Source organism: Argentina anserina, chromosome 5 (genome assembly GCF_933775445.1).
Source record: "Argentina anserina chromosome 5, drPotAnse1.1, whole genome shotgun sequence".
In the NCBI taxonomy this organism is placed as follows: Eukaryota; Viridiplantae; Streptophyta; class Magnoliopsida; order Rosales; family Rosaceae; genus Argentina; species Argentina anserina.
This window is the reverse complement of record NC_065876.1, coordinates 2,981,785-2,999,929: the sequence shown is the minus strand read 5'-3', so window position 1 is coordinate 2,999,929 and position 18,145 is coordinate 2,981,785. Positions and strand designations below refer to the sequence as shown.

Sequence of the window (18,145 nt, the reverse complement as noted above, 5' to 3'; positions counted from 1 at the left end):
AACAAATTAAAGGAAGTCTTGGTCTTGTGGTATATTATTCAAAGAAAAAAGTACACCTTTAAATGTATCACTGTATGTATAGTAACTAAGTGCACATTTGTTTTCACTACCTTAATTAAGAACCCAAAATGATTTTGGCCAACAAACACGGCAGTAGTTTAAATGACACTACCTAATAACAGAACATCAATTTGACCTCGTTAACTCGCCTAAGCTTGGTTAGAGCAAAAATTGTACCTTAATAAAGACAATGAGAGCTACCAATCTGTTTGTGAAGTCGGTCTTCTTCCTCTTCATCAATTGATCAGATTTATTCTTTTCTCTCTTAAGGTTCTTAGCACCCAATTTCTTCTTTGCTTCTATGTTTATCCTCTATCTGGATTTTCGAAAAAATAAGCATTGTTCCTGCTTTTGGTTGGAGAATGTTGATGTTTGGAAAAAAAACTCTTCAGCAACAAATCTGGGATTGACGAAGATTTCGCTCAACATCTCCTACAAAACTTTAGATCGGATTTTTGGATATGTTGGGTTTTGGGGGTTTAGTGATTTGAGGTTTTGGGTTTTATTGCTTTCTTTGATTTCCTTATGTAATCTCTATGGTATTGCTTTAACAAGTCTGATGAAACTTTGTGGTAGTGCAAAATTTAGTTGGATTGATGAAATATGTTGAATTTGGTCAATATGAGTTTTGGGTATTGCGAAGATTATAGATGAAGCAAATTGAGGATGATATGAAGAGAGAAAGAGCTTGTATTAGCCAAAGATTTAGATCAATCATCAACTCTGTGTTGAATGTTGATGTTTTGTGATCATGTGAAGATGGTTGTTGGCTATGGTGAAGTCCTACCTTGTGTAGTACTGTGTCACCAAACATGGTTCAAATTAGCACTAAGCAAGACTACTTATGTGAAGGTAACCCAAGTATTACGAATAAGGTGACTCACAGTAATCATAGGTACCAAACGTGCACCAAGTGTATTTGATTATTGTAGATATTCTTCTTCCGAGTAATGCATGTAAATGCATGACCTAATTGTAATGACTAAAATTTATAGCTTTACATCTAAATAGTAATTAAAACATATAGACGACTTAGATTGCATCATTTGCCTACACGTTGTGCATATAAGAATTTCGGTGATTATTTCAAATTTCTAGTTAATATGAGATATACTTCTAATTGGCCATCTTGTATGTGATTTTAGTTTCATATATGATATATCAAGGCTGTGAAAATCGTAACTTCATGAAATGGTTTCGTCTATGTTCTCGCAGTCACTTAATTTATAATACGGACCAATCATGTGTTTATTCGGGTGAATATAATTCCAGACAATTTTCTCCTGTCTGTTCTAGCAAGAAGCACGTAAAATATTAGCGTGAGACCTATGTTTTGACGTAAGTCGATAACTACTATTCGACTTAACACGAACTCGACTCCCCGACAGTTGGCTTTACTGGCCTCGTTTTATACTTGCAAAATCTCCAACCATAGTACCATTGCTACCAAGTTAAAAACACACGATGTAACATCACTACTTCTTTTCTTGATAATTCTTCCATCATCTGACTAATTAACAGAAAACCATGAGTGCAAGACCACGGTTGTGCAGTTGTGCTCGTCAAGGAGGTAACACATGAAGCAGATTTCCACGGCGGATTGATTCTAGAGAATCCCAAATACCATTAGAATATAAAGCCTGCTATCCAACCCAAGGACACTCCCTACATTTTAGATCCACGGATTCAGACTTGTACGGCCCTCCGGCGCGTGCACCCCACCGCCCCCATCATGCCCCCCTTACCACTGCAGCAAACCGTCTGCTGCCACGTACGGAAGTCCCCACTTTCAACGTTCGTCGTTCAATCGCCAACCAGCTCTGACAACACCACTAACAACCGAAGTACCAAACCAACGCTCCATAAACAGTCAACGCGTCAAACCCCAGAAGCACTCACACCATACTACACTGTGTCACACACGCAGGAACCAACCTCTCTCTCATCTTACGGCCCAGAACGCCACCATCACGGGTCCTACCGGCCACTCAACCACGTTCCCGCCATCAAGAGGCAAGGAGACAGAAGCGGTTGGGGCGGGTGCCACGTGGCTAAAGCGCTTAAGCGGGGACAAAAGCACTTTAGGGAGAAGTAGAAGCTGAAGATTTTCGGACAATTAAACCTGACGCTTTCATAGTAGAGAGTTTAACTAAAAAAAAAAAAAAACTTAATTTATTCTGGCTTTTTCCGGCCTTGACTTTTCCCCTTTCTTTCTCTCCCTGTGCCTCTCGTGAGTATCGTCTTCTCATGTTAAATTTTCTTTTCTGTAATGAAAATGAAGAGAGAGCTATTTGGCTGCTTCAAATTCCACAATCACCGCCTGAGCTTTCTTTAACTGAAGAAGAGTTATATTAATTTCATTCATTCATAAACTTAAATGCCCATTTACTCATTTTGGTGTTTTACCCATTAATCTTTACATAAATTTGATCACAAAGATCAGAGCTTTTGGTGATGAGAAGAGGAGGGTGACGTGTTTGAAGAGAAAGGCTTTCGTTTTCATTAGTTTTGATTCAAATGAGTAGTATTAGTAGTAGAAGAAAGAAGAGAGGGCTGAGGGTTGAGGATGCCGTGGAGTTTTTCAACTATGTGGTAGAGGAGAAGCCATTTGTTCCTGTTTTGATTCCTCTGGTTTTGGTTTGTTGGGGTATTGAGAGATGGATCTTCTCCTTCTCCAACTGGGTCCCACTCGCCGTGGCCGTTTGGGCAACTGTTCAGGTTTGTCTTTGAGCTTCTTCATCTTCTTTTGTGTTGCTATATTTTGTAGGTGAATGAATCTCAGGTCAATGTGACATTTTTTTTTTGGCTATTTTAAGTTTTGTTTGTAAGTTTATATTTGGTAGAGTGAGATAGAATTGGGAGTTGTTTTTGTTTTGTTTTGTTTTGTGGAGGTGTGAATCTGTTTGGCCTCTTTTCAAGTTTTCCATTTGTGGATGATAAGGTGCTTAGTTTATTTTTAGCTTGTACCTTTTCCATTGGTTCAGATTTTAGTACTTTTTTTTTCCAACTACGTACTTGAGATTAATGAATTATGTTCTATTTTAGCAAACTGCAATACAGAACTTTGAGTTGCTGCCACTCAACTTCACTTAAATAATTAAGCTGTCACTTGGTTCTATCTGCAGTTTGGGAACTATCAGCGTCGAATCGTTGTTGAAGATTTGAACAAGAAATGGAAGAGAGTGATACTTAACACATCGGTATGTTGTTAATTTGCATTTCTTCTATTTCTGTTGTATGGAATGTGTACTTATGGAAGCTGAGTTTCTGTTTGTGATCCCTTTTGGTTGTATAGCCCATAACGCCATTGGAGCCCTGCGAATGGCTGAATAAGCTGTTGATGGAAGTATGGCCCAACTATATTAGCCCCAAGCTTTCTCTAAGATTTGCATCCATTGTTGAGGTGAGAAATATCTTATCGTGCTTGTTATTTTTGTCACTGTCATTTAATACCATAGTGCATTATGTTTACCTAGTTATATCTGTCTCATGGATCTGAAAGATTCTCCCAGAGCAATGCTGACATCTTTCCAGTAGCTCTGTATTGACCTAGAAATTTTGCTAAATGCATGCTTATAATGCCAGAAGTGATCACTTTCTGCTTCCCCCCCTGATGGCTCAATTTGTCCTAACTACATGCAAACCATCATTTTTAATGTATCCGGCTAATTGGATAAGTTCTTGTTGTTTTCAGAAAAGGCTGAAGCACATAAAATCAAGGCTTATAGTAAGTGATCCATTCCTTCACTCATCCAGTACGGTTTAAACTTTAAAGTTTAGACCTTTGAGTTAATATTCATAGTGATACATTCATCTTTTACTAAAGAGTGAAGAGTAACCATTTTTTCATGTAGGAAAGAATTGAACTGCAAGAGTTCACACTAGGTTCATACCCTCCATGCTTGGGTCTTCATGGGACACGTTGGTCAACAGCAGGTGATCAGGTTTGGTCTTGCAGTTCTCAAACTTTATGCTGGACAGTACTATTGTAGTTATTTGTCTTGAATTATATTGCTATAGCTCAGACTATAAGGTTATATAAGTTGGTAGATATGTTTCTGTATGTTGACTTTAAATTATTACCTCAATGATACTTATTTTCTGTTCTTAGAGCTTAACTGATAAATGTACTTTATCCAATTTTTTCCAGCAATGATATTAATATATCACGTCTAGTTTCCTGACATCTTCAAAAACACTTTTTATTTGCATCTCTACAGCGAATCATGCGCTTGGGTTTTGACTGGGACACAACTGATATGAGTATTATGTTGCTTGCTAAGCTTGCCAAGCCATTTATGGGGACCGCACGGATTGTTATAAATAGCCTCCACATCAAGGGAGATGTATGTAAATCAGCTCCCTTTAACTTCTTTTTTCTCATGCAATTCATCTCAAGCTAACTTTTCAACTGAAATTATATATACCCATATATAGAAATTAGCTTGTTTTTCCTTCTCTGCATCCGGATATCCTATTGGAAAACATTTATTGTCGTGCATCTCTCTGAAGTCTGATCTGGTAAATCGCAATTTGCAGCTTCTCCTGATGCCAGTTTTGAATGGGAGAGCGGTGCTGTACTCATTTCTCTCAGTTCCTGATGTGAGGATAGGAGTTGCATTTGGTAGTGGTGGAAGCCAATCACTACCTGCTACAGAGCTTCCTGGTGTCTCTTCTTGGCTGGTTTGATCTTAATCATTTTTTTTTGTTCCGAATGTCTTCAAACTCTCTACTTTTACAAATAATAGATATATTCTCTCATAGGTGAAAATTCTTACCGACACCTTGGTTAAGACAATGGTTGAACCTCGCCGCCGTTGTTACTCTATGCCAGCATTAAGTCTCAGGAAAAAAGCGGTTGGTGGTATTATATATGTGACAGTCGTTTCAGCCAGTAAACTTTCTAGGAATGGCTTGAGATTAAGCCCTTCAAGAAGGCAATTTGATAGAACATCAGAAGAACATTCTGTTGATAGTGACCTGCAGACATTTGTGGAGGTTGAGCTTGAGCAGTTAACTAGAAGAACAGATATGAAGTTTGGCTCAAATCCTAGGTGGAATTCAAAATTTAATATGGTGTTACATGAAGAAGCTGGTACTCTTCGATTTAATCTTTATGAATGCACACCAAACAATGTGAAGTGTGACTATCTGGCAAGTTGTGAAGTTAAGGTACTATGATTACCATGCTCAACTTAATTTTGAAATTACATTGACCTTATCTTAAAACACCTAGTTGAGTGTCAATTAAGTTGAAATTTTGTCTCCTTCGAGTAGGTAAAATATGTTGAGGATGATTCTACAGTGTTTTGGGCTATAGGACCTGACTCTGGTGTAATAGCCAAACATGCTGCATTCTGTGGAAATGAAGTTGAAATAGTTGTTCCATTTGAGGGAGTCCACTCAGGGGAGGTAACAATTTTAAGTTTATGCCCGGCTCATCTTTTTACTTGCTTTCTAGTTCCTTAAAAGATTAATTTATTTAATTTATGACGTCCAGTTGATGGTGAAGCTTGTCCTGAAAGAATGGCAATTTTCTGATGGTTCACACGTCTTGGACAACTTTATCTCACATAGTTCGCTTTTTGGGTCATCAAATTTCCTACCAAGAACAGGAAGAAAAGTTAACATAACCGTCGTCGAAGGAAAGGATCTTATTGCAAAAGACAGATCTGGAAAGTGTGCTCCATATGTTAAATTGCAATATGGAAAGGTAGATATATACCTTTTCTCTTCATTATGTTCTTTGGTTTTCTCATCGGTATGTACATTATTCATATTTTGTTACTTTCTTTTCAGATTCTTCACAGAACAAGGACCGCTCATGCTTTGGCTCCTCTCTGGAATCAGAAGTTTGAATTCGATGAGATAGGAGGAGGTGAATTACTGATGGTAAAATGCTACAGTGAAGATACATTTGGTGATGACAGCATTGGTAGTGCGAGAGTTAATTTGGAGGGACTGATTGACAGATCAGTCAGGGATGTTTGGGTCCCTTTGGAGAAAGTGAACTCTGGAGAACTCAGGCTTCAAATAGAAGCAGTCAGGGCTGAAGGCTCAGAAGGATCAAGGGTGTGTATAAAATTTAGTGAATGATTTACTAGTGGATCAAATTTTTAGTCCTGATTTATGTTTTAGTTACTAAATCTGCCATCTAACCTCCTTGGTATATTCAGGGTTCCTCTATGCAGTCAAATAATGGATGGCTCGAACTTGTTCTGCTTGAAGCAAAAGACCTGATTGCTGCTGATATCAGAGGGACAAGTGATCCTTACGTGAGGGTTCAGTATGGGAACATAAAGAAAAGAACAAAGGTTAGTAGATATATCTCATTCTTGTTACACGTAGTCATGAGATGATAAATGCCTTCTCACTTCTGCTTACCTAAAGATTTTGCTCATCATGTTTGTGGAACACTATGATAGTTAGTTTTCCATTCTGCAATGACTTGTCTTGCAGGTTATGTACAAAACTCTGAACCCCCACTGGAATCAGACGTTGGAATTCCCTGACGATGGAAGCCCCCTAGAGCTGCATGTTAAAGACCACAATGCTTTATTACCAACATCAAGCATTGGGGATTGTGTTGTGGAATATCAGAGACTGCCTCCAAACCAGATGTCAGACAAGTGGATACCCCTTCAAGGTGTAAAGAGGGGAGAGATCCATATTCGGATCACAAGAAAAGTCCCAGAATTGGAGAAAAAATCAAGCTTGGAGTCTGATCCATCCATAAACAGAGCACACAGAATATCTTGTGAGGTAAACAAGACTTATGACTTGCTCATCTTAGCTGTTGTACAAAAAAATCTTTCAAACAAAGTCAACAACCCAATTCTAACTCTCGAGTTTGGTCAGATGAAACAAATGATGATGAAGTTCCAGAGTCTAATTGAGGATGGAAATCTAGAAGGACTGTCAACAGCCATGTCCGAGTTAGAAAGTCTCGAGGACACGCAAGAAGATTACATGATTCAGCTTGAGACCGAACAAGCTCTCCTCCTTAACAAGATAAAGGAGCTTGGTCAGGAAATGTTTGAATCATCTCCCAACCTTAGCAGAAGATTTTCTGGAGTTTAATCCCCTTTCAAATTTTGGGTGTTTATGTAATTACATGAAAACCTTTACACGCAGAGACAGAGAGTAATGTACATTTCAGTCCTATGCAGTTGAGGTCACCATCTTGCTGCGTAACTGTATATGGGTGGTCATAGATGCTTCGATCAATTTTCTGCAGCAGATGAAGAAGTCCTTAGATTCTTAGCTCTTTGGGATATCACTTTTGCTACTTGGAGAAAACTGTTATGTCCTAAAATATGATTAATTGGTTATCATCATTTACTTGACAGTTTACAACTTTACATGGATATTAATTTTGGCAAAATTGTCAAAATACATCTTAAATTTGGTTGAAATTGTCATTTTGCACTCAGAACTTGTATTTGAGTCAATTTACCTTATCCATTAAATTTAACTGTTTTTATTTAATTTTGTGTCACATGTCATGCACATGAGGGGTAATGTTGTCATTTTTATTTATATTTTTCTTAAAATAAATAAAAATATTCTTTAAAATGAGTATTTTTTAATCAAATTATTTATTTGCATCTTTTTTCTACACACTTAACCATATTTTGAATTATATATTCAACATACCCCACCTATTCAAATATAGTGTGTTTTGTATATATATTTTTTATATGTGCATATTTATTTTTAATTTTTTATGTATTTATTTATATTTTTTTAATATCTTTTAAATATCATATAACGTAAAATAGTAAATATATAAATCAATAACATATTTCGAAAAAATAAAAAAAACATAGTAGCAAGTGTTCCTCTTAAGTAATTTTATTAATTTATTTCATTATTAAATATGAAAAAATATATAATAACAATAATGCCCCTCAAATGCATGACATGTGACTTAAAATTGGATGAAAAAAATTTAACGGATGTGGTGCAAATCGGCAATTTTTACCAAATTTATGAGGCAAATTAACTCAAATATAAGTTCGGGCAAATTGACAATTATTGACCAAATTTTTTGTGCAAATTGACATTTTTGCCTTAATTTTCTTGTACTGCTGTATCAAGAATTTACTAACATAGTTTTCGCGGCTATTTACATTTCTTTCTTTAACCACCATGAATAGATACTGATTCAAATTCTATCATCGTTGGTGGTAATGTATTATTTCAAACTCCATACTCAAGGTCTCCCGCCTGTGCTCATATTCGAATCTCGCATATAGTGATTATAGTTGAAATTAGTGGTGTTATTCCAACAAGAGTATCTAAAACCTATTTATGCAAAAAAGTCCGTTGTGAACTTTCTTTAGAAAACACATTTATCCAGAAAGTTTGCTATGAACTTTCTTCTTGCTATGAACTTTCTTCAGAAACAAAAAAAAGTTCGCGTTGACCAATTTATGAAGAAAACCATCTTGTGAAGATAGTTCGCCGTGAACTTTCTTCATAATATCATTTCCTCTTCGCCATAATTGAATCAGAATCTTTCGCCTCCGCTGCGCTTGACTAGAGCTCCTCCAACAATCTCTTCTGATTTACTCTATCTCTATGGTGACACGTCGAAAAAGGAGACTCGAAGCCTCGACAACGAAGGCTCATAGCCTTGACGGTGAAGGCTCAATTGCTCGGGTGACGGAGGCCTGAAGCCTCAATGACTCAACAATGGAGGCTCGTCTACACAATTTAGAAGCCACAAAACCTCCGATTTTCCACATGACCTTTGATCTAGTGCCATCATGTCAATAGCAAATCGGAGCACAGAGAAGAAAAGTACCTCGTTGAATATGTCTCTGATTGTCAAGCTCGAGGAGGTCACCGTCATCACTGATGAAGATAAGCTTTCCTCGATCTGTATGTTTTCTCTCTCTCCGATTCATTTCATCTTTGAATTCATAGAGTTTTTAGAGTTTTGGTAGCTTGGAATTGGGGTTTTGATCAGATTTGTTTTGTATGCGTTTGTAGGAAATATAAGCCGTAATGATTTGATATTGGAATGGGTGGAAAGACTCTGACACCGATATGGTAAAGTTTTCTAGAGTAGATGAAGTATATTTATGCAAAATCTCGAGTAGCTTTTGATGACAGGTGCAGTAGCTTTTCTTCTATGTTGCTCTTTTATGTTGCACGGACACGGACACGGACACGGACACGGACACGGACACGGCGCGACACGGCGATACGGTAAATCTCAAAAACTCATATTTTCGACTTGATTTCGACACGACAAATAAAAAATATTTATATATAATTTTAATATATAAAATAAATTAACAATACTATTATAAAGTTGTAAAATCTATCAATTATTTCGTCTTGAGCTATCAAACACTAGTACACTACCCAATTGAGCTATCAAACACTACCCAGTACCCAATTGAGCTATCAAACACTACCCATTAAAATCATATCAACAGTTCAACAATCAACAATCAACAATTCAACACCCATTCAATAATCTAAACTTTTAAAAAAATTGAATTACCTTACGCAAAGCTGTCGGCAAAGGCAGAGGCTGGGAGTTGGGAGCTGGAGGCTGAGGCAGAGGCTGAGGGAGGCAGGGAGGCAGGGAGCAGGGGCAGGGGGCAGGAGCTGGAGGCAGGAAGCTGGGGCTGGAGGCAGGGGGCTGGGGCTGGAGCAGGAGGCAGGAGGCTGAGGCTGAGGGAGAAAGGAGTTGCAAGGAGAAAGCCAGCAAGGAAGGAGAAGGAGAAAGGAGTCGCAAGGAAGGAGAAAGCCAGAAGAGAAGCAGAACGGTTGCGAGAGATTTTTAGGTTTTAAACGACAGAGCCGTGTCGGTCAACGTGTCCAAAAGTCAACTTTTTTTGATACGCCACGTGGCGTGTCCGATACGGCGAAAAGGCGTATCGTGTCGTATCGGCGTGTCGGGACGTGTCGGACACAGTGACACGCCTCTGCCTGCCGTATCCATGCAACATAGCTTTTCTTTATATTGACAGTAGCTTTTGCAGGTGTGCATATTAGCATTGGTTTTATGGGTAGTAGATATTTATGTCTATTAGTATCTTTCTGATTCATTAACAATATATTTTCAATGTTGTAATAGTATCTTTCCAACATAATGTCACTATAGTACATTTCATTGCTTGTGCTAGTCATTTTTTTTTGGCATGTGACAGTAGATTTTATTATACTTAATAGTAATTTTTGTTTTGCTTTGTATTAAATATTGTTTGTTCATGACATTTGTTTTTTTTTTTCAACACATCCTTGAGAATGTCACTATAGTATCTTTTTGTATGTGGTAGTATATTTTGTTGTTGATAGTAACTTTTGTTTGTTATTGGTTTAGAGTTTAGGTTTGTTTAACAGTGATAGTGATGTTGGTGATAGTAGTTATAGCTTTGTACATAAGTAGTTTTGTTTGTAGTAGCTTTTCACGACAATGGTAGTAGATTTTTGTTTGCACGGTAGTAACTTTTATTTAATTGGACAAGGTGGTTGTAGCTTTTTTATAGTAATTTTTGTTTGGTTCGATAGAAGTTTTTGTGTGGCTTGGTAGTAGCTTTTGAGACCTTGTTGAATGTTGCCGGAAATCTCATCGTAGTACCTTTTACTGCCAGTAATAGTATCTTTTGGTGCTTGTGACAATATCTTTTCTAACATCACAATTATATGTCTCTATAAGTATTTCCAATTCATTGACTGTATCTTTTCAACGATGTAATAATATGTTTTTAACATTGAGATAATATCTTTTAAGTACATCATTGAGAAAATCGCTATAGTATATTTTGTTGCTTTGACAATGTCTTTTGTTATTGTTGGTAGTATATTTGTTCATTGTTGGTAGTGATAGTGATAATAATAGCTATAGCTTTGTATGATAAAATCATTATTTGTTGTTGGTAGTAGCTTTCGATGAGAATGATAGTAGCTTTTTCTTGAATTGTTAGTAGCTTTGTTTCTCATTAATAGTAGCTTTGGTAGATATACATAATAGCTTTTGTTTGGCCCAGTATTAGACTTTGTAGCTTGGTAGTAGCTTTTGAGACCTCATCAAAGATTGTTGGAAATTTCATTGTAGTAGCTTTTATTGTCGGTAATAATACATTTTGGTGCTCATGATATTATATTTCTGACATCTCTAGAATATGCCGAAGATCTTGCTGAAGTCAACGAAACTCACCGGAGTCGGCCGGAAGTTGCCAGGACCTCGTCAGAGCCAAACAAAATTTGTCGGTTCGGCTGAAAATTGTCGGAGACCTGAATATAGATGAGAGAATGTTTGAGTGTTTTTATAATTTTAGTGACAGTTTGTAATTTCTTTTAATTTTAATGTTTAAAATAAAATATTTTTATGGCCGAAAAATAATATTTAAGTGTCTTTATTTAAAAATATGAATTATAAATTGGTATTAATGTTAATTAGTGTATCGATATTGTGAAGAAAGTTTACAATGAAGTTTCTTTAGAAAACCATTTCTTGGAGAAAGTTCGCTGCTGAAGCCATTTTGTATTTTCTTCATAAAACCACCATTTTGTACTTTCTTCATAAAACCATTTTGGATAAATTAGCCGGAAAAAATTATCCAAATATTTTCTTATCTACATATACAAACGGAGTCTTCTTCCCCGCCCCTCTCTACCTTTCTGTCTGAGCTCCGAGCAATCAAAAACCAAAGCAATGCCCCTGAAAATCAAACACCTCCACCACCAACCACTATAACCTCTCTAATCTCAGCTCAGCTCACCACAAAATGGCCTTGGCAACCGCCAAAATATCCGAACTGCCACTCCGAAACTCACTCCCACTCACCTCTCACTCTCCCTCTTCCTCTCTCAACCGCCTCTTCTCCTCCCCAAAATCGTCATTTCGCATCCTCAAGCCCTTCTCTGCTCTCCGAACCACCGAGCGCGGCGGCGGCAACAACTCCAACGCTAGACCGACACCGCACAAGTCCAAGCCTTCGTCGTCCTCCACCGCTCCTTGGCTCAACAAGTGGCCGTCTCGCGGCGGTGCTCCTGCGGAGTCTCCGCGGCAGAGAGTCAAGGAATCGAACGGCCGGGAGAAGCCGAGTAGTAATAATGCTACTAGGTACGTGGACAAGGACAAAGGCCAGAGCGCGATTGAGAGGATCGTGTTCCGGCTGCGGAACCTAGGGCTAGGCGATGAAGACGACGAGGAGGAAGACGGTGGCGGTGTTGAATTGGACGGTCAGAATTCAATGCCGGCGGCGACCGGGAAGGAGAAGCTCGGCGATTTGCTGCAGCGGGAGTGGGTGCGGCCGGACTATATATTAGCGGAGGAGAAGGGAGACGATGACGTGGCGCTGCCGTGGGAGAAGGAGCAGGAGGAGGAGGAGGAGGAGTTGAGTGAAGATGAGGAGGTGAAGGGGATGAGGAAGATGAGGAGGTCGAAGGCGCCGAGCTTGGCGGAGCTGACGATTGAGGATGAGGAGCTGAGGCGGTTGAGGAGGTTGGGGATGTTCTTGAGGGAGAGGATCAGCGTGCCGAAAGCCGGCATTACGCAGGCTGTGCTGGAGAAGATTCATGATAAGTGGAGGAAGGAGGAGCTGGTGAGGCTCAAGTTTCATGAGGTTTTGGCTCATGATATGAAGACTGCTCATGAGATTGTTGAGGTTCGTTACGAATTTTCGTATATAAATGTAATTCTTGTTAAATACAAAGTAGGATATTATGTTGAGTTTGCTTAGTAATGATGAACGAGTAGTGTATGAATATGCTTATATTAGATGACTAATTTGGTTAGGGATGAACTGGTATAGTGAGTTGTTCCCATGGCTACTCCATTTTGGAGGGCTTCAAGGTCAAATGTAGTTGGAGTGAGGAGTATTTTCCTAGCTGATTGACACTGATTATGGTGCGTGAATTTACTGTCGAGACCTAATATACCATTCTGATCCGTCATCCTTTTCATTTTTTATACTAAGAGCTATAAGTGATCACTTAAGCAGATGCAGTCTGAGTCCTGAGATTTGTGATTTGTTTGTGTTTATAGTTTCATGTGCTTCTTGTAATAATTTGATGTCATGACATTTGCCAAACTTTAATGCTTACTGCATTCAACTTCTTTTTGAAATGTAACTGACTGCCTCTAGTGATGGTCAGCGTCGAACAGGGGGTTTAGTTTTATGGAGATCAGGAAGTGTCATGGTAGTGTACCGCGGGGTTAACTACAAAGGCCCTTCTAAATCCGAACCCGCTGGTGGGGGAGGAGATGCTTTTTTCATCCCGGATGTTTCATCAGCTGAAACTTCAGTAATGAGAAGTGGCAACGATGTGACGTCAACTCTAGATAAGACTGAGCAATCTGTGAAAATTCCAGAACCTATTCGAAAGATGACAGATGAAGAAGCTGAATTCAACAGCTTATTGGGTGAATTAGGTCCTCGTTTTGTTGAGTATTGGGGGACAGGAATACTTCCTGTTGATGCTGATTTACTTCCTAAAACAATTCCGGGTTACAAAACACCTTTCAGGCTCCTTCCTACGGGGATGCGATCACGGCTGACTAATGCAGAGATGACCAATTTACGGAAACTTGCTAAGTCAATTCCATGTCATTTTGCCCTTGGTAAACTATGATTCTGTTTTCTTTTTACTTTAATTTAGCACATCAACATGTGCTGACTCTTCATTTTTGACGTCTTGATGAAGGGAGAAATAGAAACCATCAAGGGTTAGCATCTGCTATACTTAAAGTTTGGGAAAAGAGCTCTGTGGCAAAGATTGCTGTCAAACGAGGTATCCAGAATACAAACAACAAAATAATGGCTGAGGAGCTGAAGGTCCGTCCTACATTATCTGATTTTCATTACTTTTGGTACTTTTTCCCAACTTATCGCTGCAATTTAGCTTAGGTTGTTTACATAAAATCCAACAATTGGAAAACATCTTCTGAGAAACAATACTCTACTAGAATTTAACATTGTGGTTTTATTATTATTATTGGGTAATTGTTCCCGTAATGTTCTCTTCAGGGAAAATGGAATTGATAGTTGTTTCGATAATGTAATGTCTTCCACATGAACATAACTGAACTAGAAGCCGAGGTGGCTCAGTACTGTTGAGATTTTTCAGGTTGGAATGTCTGTAACATATACTATGGAATCCATTAGGTTCCCTCGCCTTAAACTTACAACTGCGGCTTAGATTATAGAAACTTGAGTCGTGTGGCATCCAGCCTTGTAGTATGATTTATTTTTTGATGGTTTCTTCTGCGGCATGCAGTTCTGCAAGAGCTTTTCGGTTAGGCATCAAAATGACCCTGATTTTGTTTTTAACAGATTCACAGGACTCATTGAATTAATGATATAGAGGTTATTATTGAATGTAATGGGTATATTTACCCAGTGGTTGTTCAACATATCTATTTATCGTGCTGCTATACCTGTCACAAGCTTAATCTGCATGATGAACTTTGCATTTCTCTCAATGCAAACGAGAACCATAGTAAGGAACCTATTACAATCTTTTGCTAATCATTAGTGACAACTGGCAAGCTAGTAGATAGGCACTTCATTTATGAATTTTCTGGCAAACTAGAGCAATAAGGACAGATTTTTTATTTTATTTATTCTCTCTTTATAATCTTTTAAGCTTTTTTTTTTAAAACCTGGTTGCCTGTGCAAAATAAAGTTCAACAGGTATAAATCTGAATTGGTTCTGTACTGCAGGCATTAACGGGTGGTGTTTTACTACTTAGAAACAAATATTACATTGTCATTTACCGCGGAAAGGACTTCGTCCCCACAACTGTAGCTGCTGCACTGGCTGAAAGACAGGAACTGACAAAACAGGTTCAAGATGTTGAAGAGATAGTGCGTGTCAAACCAATAGATGCGGCTGCTTCTGGCACAGAGGAAGGACAGGCGCTTGCAGGAACTTTGGCAGAGTTCTACGAGGCCCAAGCCCGATGGGGAAGAGAAATATCTGCTGAAGAACGTAAAAAGATGATTGAAGAAGATTCGAAGGCTAAGATGGCCAGGCGTGCAAAACGAATTGAGCATAAGTTGGGCGTGGTAAGTATACTTCCTGTAGTGTTTAACAGTTCCAAATGCCATTCCCACATTCTCTTAAATGCTCTCTTCCTATTCTCGCAACATTATACCAAATAAACGTGAAAGAACTTCATATATGTTATAAAATAGTTATGCAGTTAATCATGTTAAATCAAATTTGGCTTGACCTTGCCATGAGTGACTACACAATGAGGAGGATTAAACAAGATCTGTTTGGTTATTTATTGTTGTTGTCATTGCAAGACAATAATGTGCTCAAGCAAGGAAAGATTTCTTGACATTAATTTATGGATCCTGAAATAATAGAGACAAATGGGAAAGTATAATACATAGGTCTTGTTTGAATTCAGGAAGTTTTTTTTTTTTGGAAGAGAAGGAAGGTTTGTTGTTATCACCAGAAAAGGGCCGGCCTGCTGTGCATTTAAAGATTTATATGTTTAGTAATAGTTTGCTTGTAGTTGCTGCATGGATTGTAGTGGTTGTAACTGGTCAACATTGTCATAAATATTTATACGAAGAGAAGATGGGGAAAATATGGTCTCTTAATATTTTCCTCTTGTATCTCCAGTGGGTTGGTAGACCTACATTATAAAAGATAGTTTGTATGGCGTGTAATGTTTTCTTGTTCAAAAGACATTAAATATAACTTGGCTGTGACTGTGTGACTGTTTTATGTTTATATAAACATCTGTCTCTAACGTGGTTAAAAATCTGAATTCACTGACAGGCCCAAGCTAAAAAGCTTAGAGCAGAGACTCTCCTAAACAAGATAGAATCAGCAATGCTTCCTGCCGGTCCTGATTACGATCAGGAAACCATCACTGATGAGGAACGCGTAATGTTTCGCAGAGTTGGCTTGAGAATGAAAGCGTACTTGCCTCTTGGTGAGTGATCTCACCATCATTTTTTTTCTTTTTTCTTTCGGAGAAGATAGAACTATGAACTGAAGCAATAATGGTCTTTAATATAATGTACCAGGCATACGTGGTGTTTTTGACGGTGTCATTGAAAACATGCATTTGCATTGGAAGCACAGAGAGCTAGTGAAATTAATATCCAAACAGAAGAACCTTGCTTTCGTTGAAGATTCAGCTAGGTTGTTGGAATATGAGAGTGGTGGCATACTGGTGGCTATAGAAAGAGTTCCCAAAGGATACACTCTTATATACTATCGTGGAAAGAATTATCAACGTCCCATTACCTTGAGGCCAAGGAACCTTTTAACTAAGGCAAAGGCATTGAAACGTTCGGTGGCTATGCAACGCCATGAGGTTTCACTTCCTCATCTCTTTCCCAGTTTCTCTCTCTTAAATCCATTATTACTCGTTGCTATATTCTTCATCTGACTGGTAAATATTATATGTAGGCTCTCAGTCAGCACATAGGGGAATTGGAGAGGACTATAGAGCAAATGAGATCTGAAATTGTAAGTTATAGAATTGTAATTTACAATGCCTTGTCCACATTCATTTGCAGTCATGTATATGTTCTTATGCATTACTTGATGTTGTGTTAGTTAGTAATGGCATTGGTTAGGCTAATTTTCTTGATGAGATCAGCAATAAGTAGTTTAAATTTTGTTCCAGAAAGACGAATATATCTATTTGCTATTCTATTTTACGAACTTATGGCATGGTTCTCTATTCATCAGAAAATAAATTGGACAGCCAGACTACATCATTCGTACTGAATTTAGAAGTCATGCCATAATGGTTCAGCCCTTTCTACAACCCAAATTTTAAATTGTGATAAGTTGTTGAGTAGTAATCTAGTAATGGAATTTACATATGCCAAATGATCCTAAATCACGAGGATCATGGACTGGTCTCAGCTAACTACATTCCTAAAATTGTTGTGTTGGCTGCCATTTACGTGCCCATCAGTTGCTTGAGCACTTAGGTCAATCAATTGGAACATGTGATAAATTTGTAGGTTTGTATGACTCTCGTAAACTTGTACACTTAGTCGCTGCTATTGGTGGCTTATTTTGATTTACACTACTCTTCTTTGATGACATGATCCAAGCATTTGTAGACCTTCCTGGTCAATATTTTTATTTGGTTTATAAGTGATTATGTACAGTTGGAGTGTTTCCAATGATACAAGTGCTACGAATTTCCTGGCTGGGTCCCCAAAACGTACAGTCAAGCATTCTCCCAATAGCATCATGTCCTTTTGCATTCTTGTCGCCCTTGTGTATGACCGTAGTTTTCTGAGCAGGGTATGTCTGAAGATGTAGACAATGAGAGCACTTGGAGCTCAAGATATCCCCATCAGAGTGGTCATGACTCGGAATTTAACCAAGTGAGACTCTTTTTCTTATTTATATATATTTGTTATCAACTGCTGATGATGCTACGACCTTAAATTTTGTTGGTTAATGCGCTCAACATAACAAGTTGGGTTTATATGGGTTCAGAGATTGAAATCTCTATTTCTGTTGAATGCTTTCCGTTTAGGATCTCAATAATTTATGAGCCTTTTTATGAATTTATTCACAGCAATAGGAGTAAGTGTTTGGTTATTCTAATCTGCAGAGTGAGGATGAATCTTCTGACATGGAGTCAGATGGTAGTAACAATAATGAAGACTCAGATTGGGAAGACGAAGATTGAAGTCCACATACTTATTTAAAAGAAAGGATCAGTTTTGACAACATCTAAATACAGGAGGGTTTGCTGAGAATGAATCGGCGTCCTGTTTAAACTCCTGCCATTGATACAATGAGACTTGCAGAAGAATTGAAGTTTACAGAAGAAACAATGAACACAAATCAGAATATCATCAGTTGAAGCTACCACATACCTCACTAACAGATGTAATCAGCACCTCTCGGATAAAAGGCGTCCACTATTGTAGTCAGTCAGCCCATTGTTGTAAATTTAGGTGACATTGTATTTATTCTTGTATAATGTTCTTTCATTAATTTGTGTATACAATGGACATGGCTTTCACGCCCAGACTTGCAGTTTTACTAGATGAATTTTCAGCCTTTTGTACAAAATTAAAATTTGGGACCCTTAATTTGTCAGGTATGAAATAATGAAAGT

General features: G+C 38.1%; 2 protein-coding genes across 2 annotated transcripts; both read left to right on the top strand.

Annotated features, from left to right (window-relative positions):
* Nucleotides 1-2,300: 2,300 nt before the first annotated feature.
* Nucleotides 2,301-7,446, top strand: LOC126793627 (synaptotagmin-5). Its single transcript, XM_050520203.1, has 14 exons — nucleotides 2,301-2,778; nucleotides 3,186-3,260; nucleotides 3,356-3,463; nucleotides 3,755-3,787; nucleotides 3,915-4,004; nucleotides 4,281-4,406; nucleotides 4,600-4,743; nucleotides 4,825-5,232; nucleotides 5,338-5,472; nucleotides 5,561-5,773; nucleotides 5,860-6,132; nucleotides 6,237-6,374; nucleotides 6,520-6,822; nucleotides 6,919-7,446. Exons 1-14 carry the CDS (start codon nucleotides 2,578-2,580, stop codon nucleotides 7,138-7,140), a joined length of 2,469 nt encoding a protein of 822 aa, XP_050376160.1. The 5' UTR covers nucleotides 2,301-2,577; the 3' UTR covers nucleotides 7,141-7,446.
* A 4,244-nt stretch (nucleotides 7,447-11,690) lies between these two features.
* LOC126793347 (CRM-domain containing factor CFM3, chloroplastic/mitochondrial) lies at nucleotides 11,691-18,129 on the top strand. The gene is made up of 9 exons (XM_050519839.1): nucleotides 11,691-12,692; nucleotides 13,183-13,648; nucleotides 13,732-13,862; nucleotides 14,751-15,095; nucleotides 15,823-15,979; nucleotides 16,074-16,366; nucleotides 16,462-16,521; nucleotides 17,316-17,399; nucleotides 17,633-18,129. The coding sequence occupies exons 1-9, from the start codon at nucleotides 11,811-11,813 to the stop codon at nucleotides 17,708-17,710; spliced, it is 2,496 nt and encodes an 831-aa protein (XP_050375796.1). The 5' UTR covers nucleotides 11,691-11,810; the 3' UTR covers nucleotides 17,711-18,129.
* The last annotated feature ends 16 nt before the right edge of the window (nucleotides 18,130-18,145 follow it).

Bases quoted from the DNA above. Each gene is read 5' to 3' on its own strand.
- LOC126793347 (XM_050519839.1), top strand. From the start codon at position 11,811: ATGGCCTTGGCAACCGCCAAAATATCCGAACTGCCACTCCGAAACTCA. The intron at 13,649-13,731 runs GTAAACTATGAT...GTCTTGATGAAG, and splicing joins TCCATGTCATTTTGCCCTTG to GGAGAAATAGAAACCATCAA. The intron at 16,522-17,315 runs GTAAGTTATAGA...TTTTCTGAGCAG, and splicing joins AGCAAATGAGATCTGAAATT to GGTATGTCTGAAGATGTAGA.
- LOC126793627 (XM_050520203.1), top strand. From the start codon at position 2,578: ATGAGTAGTATTAGTAGTAGAAGAAAGAAGAGAGGGCTGAGGGTTGAG. The intron at 2,779-3,185 runs GTTTGTCTTTGA...TTCTATCTGCAG, and splicing joins CCGTTTGGGCAACTGTTCAG to TTTGGGAACTATCAGCGTCG. The intron at 4,005-4,280 runs GTTTGGTCTTGC...GCATCTCTACAG, and splicing joins GGTCAACAGCAGGTGATCAG to CGAATCATGCGCTTGGGTTT.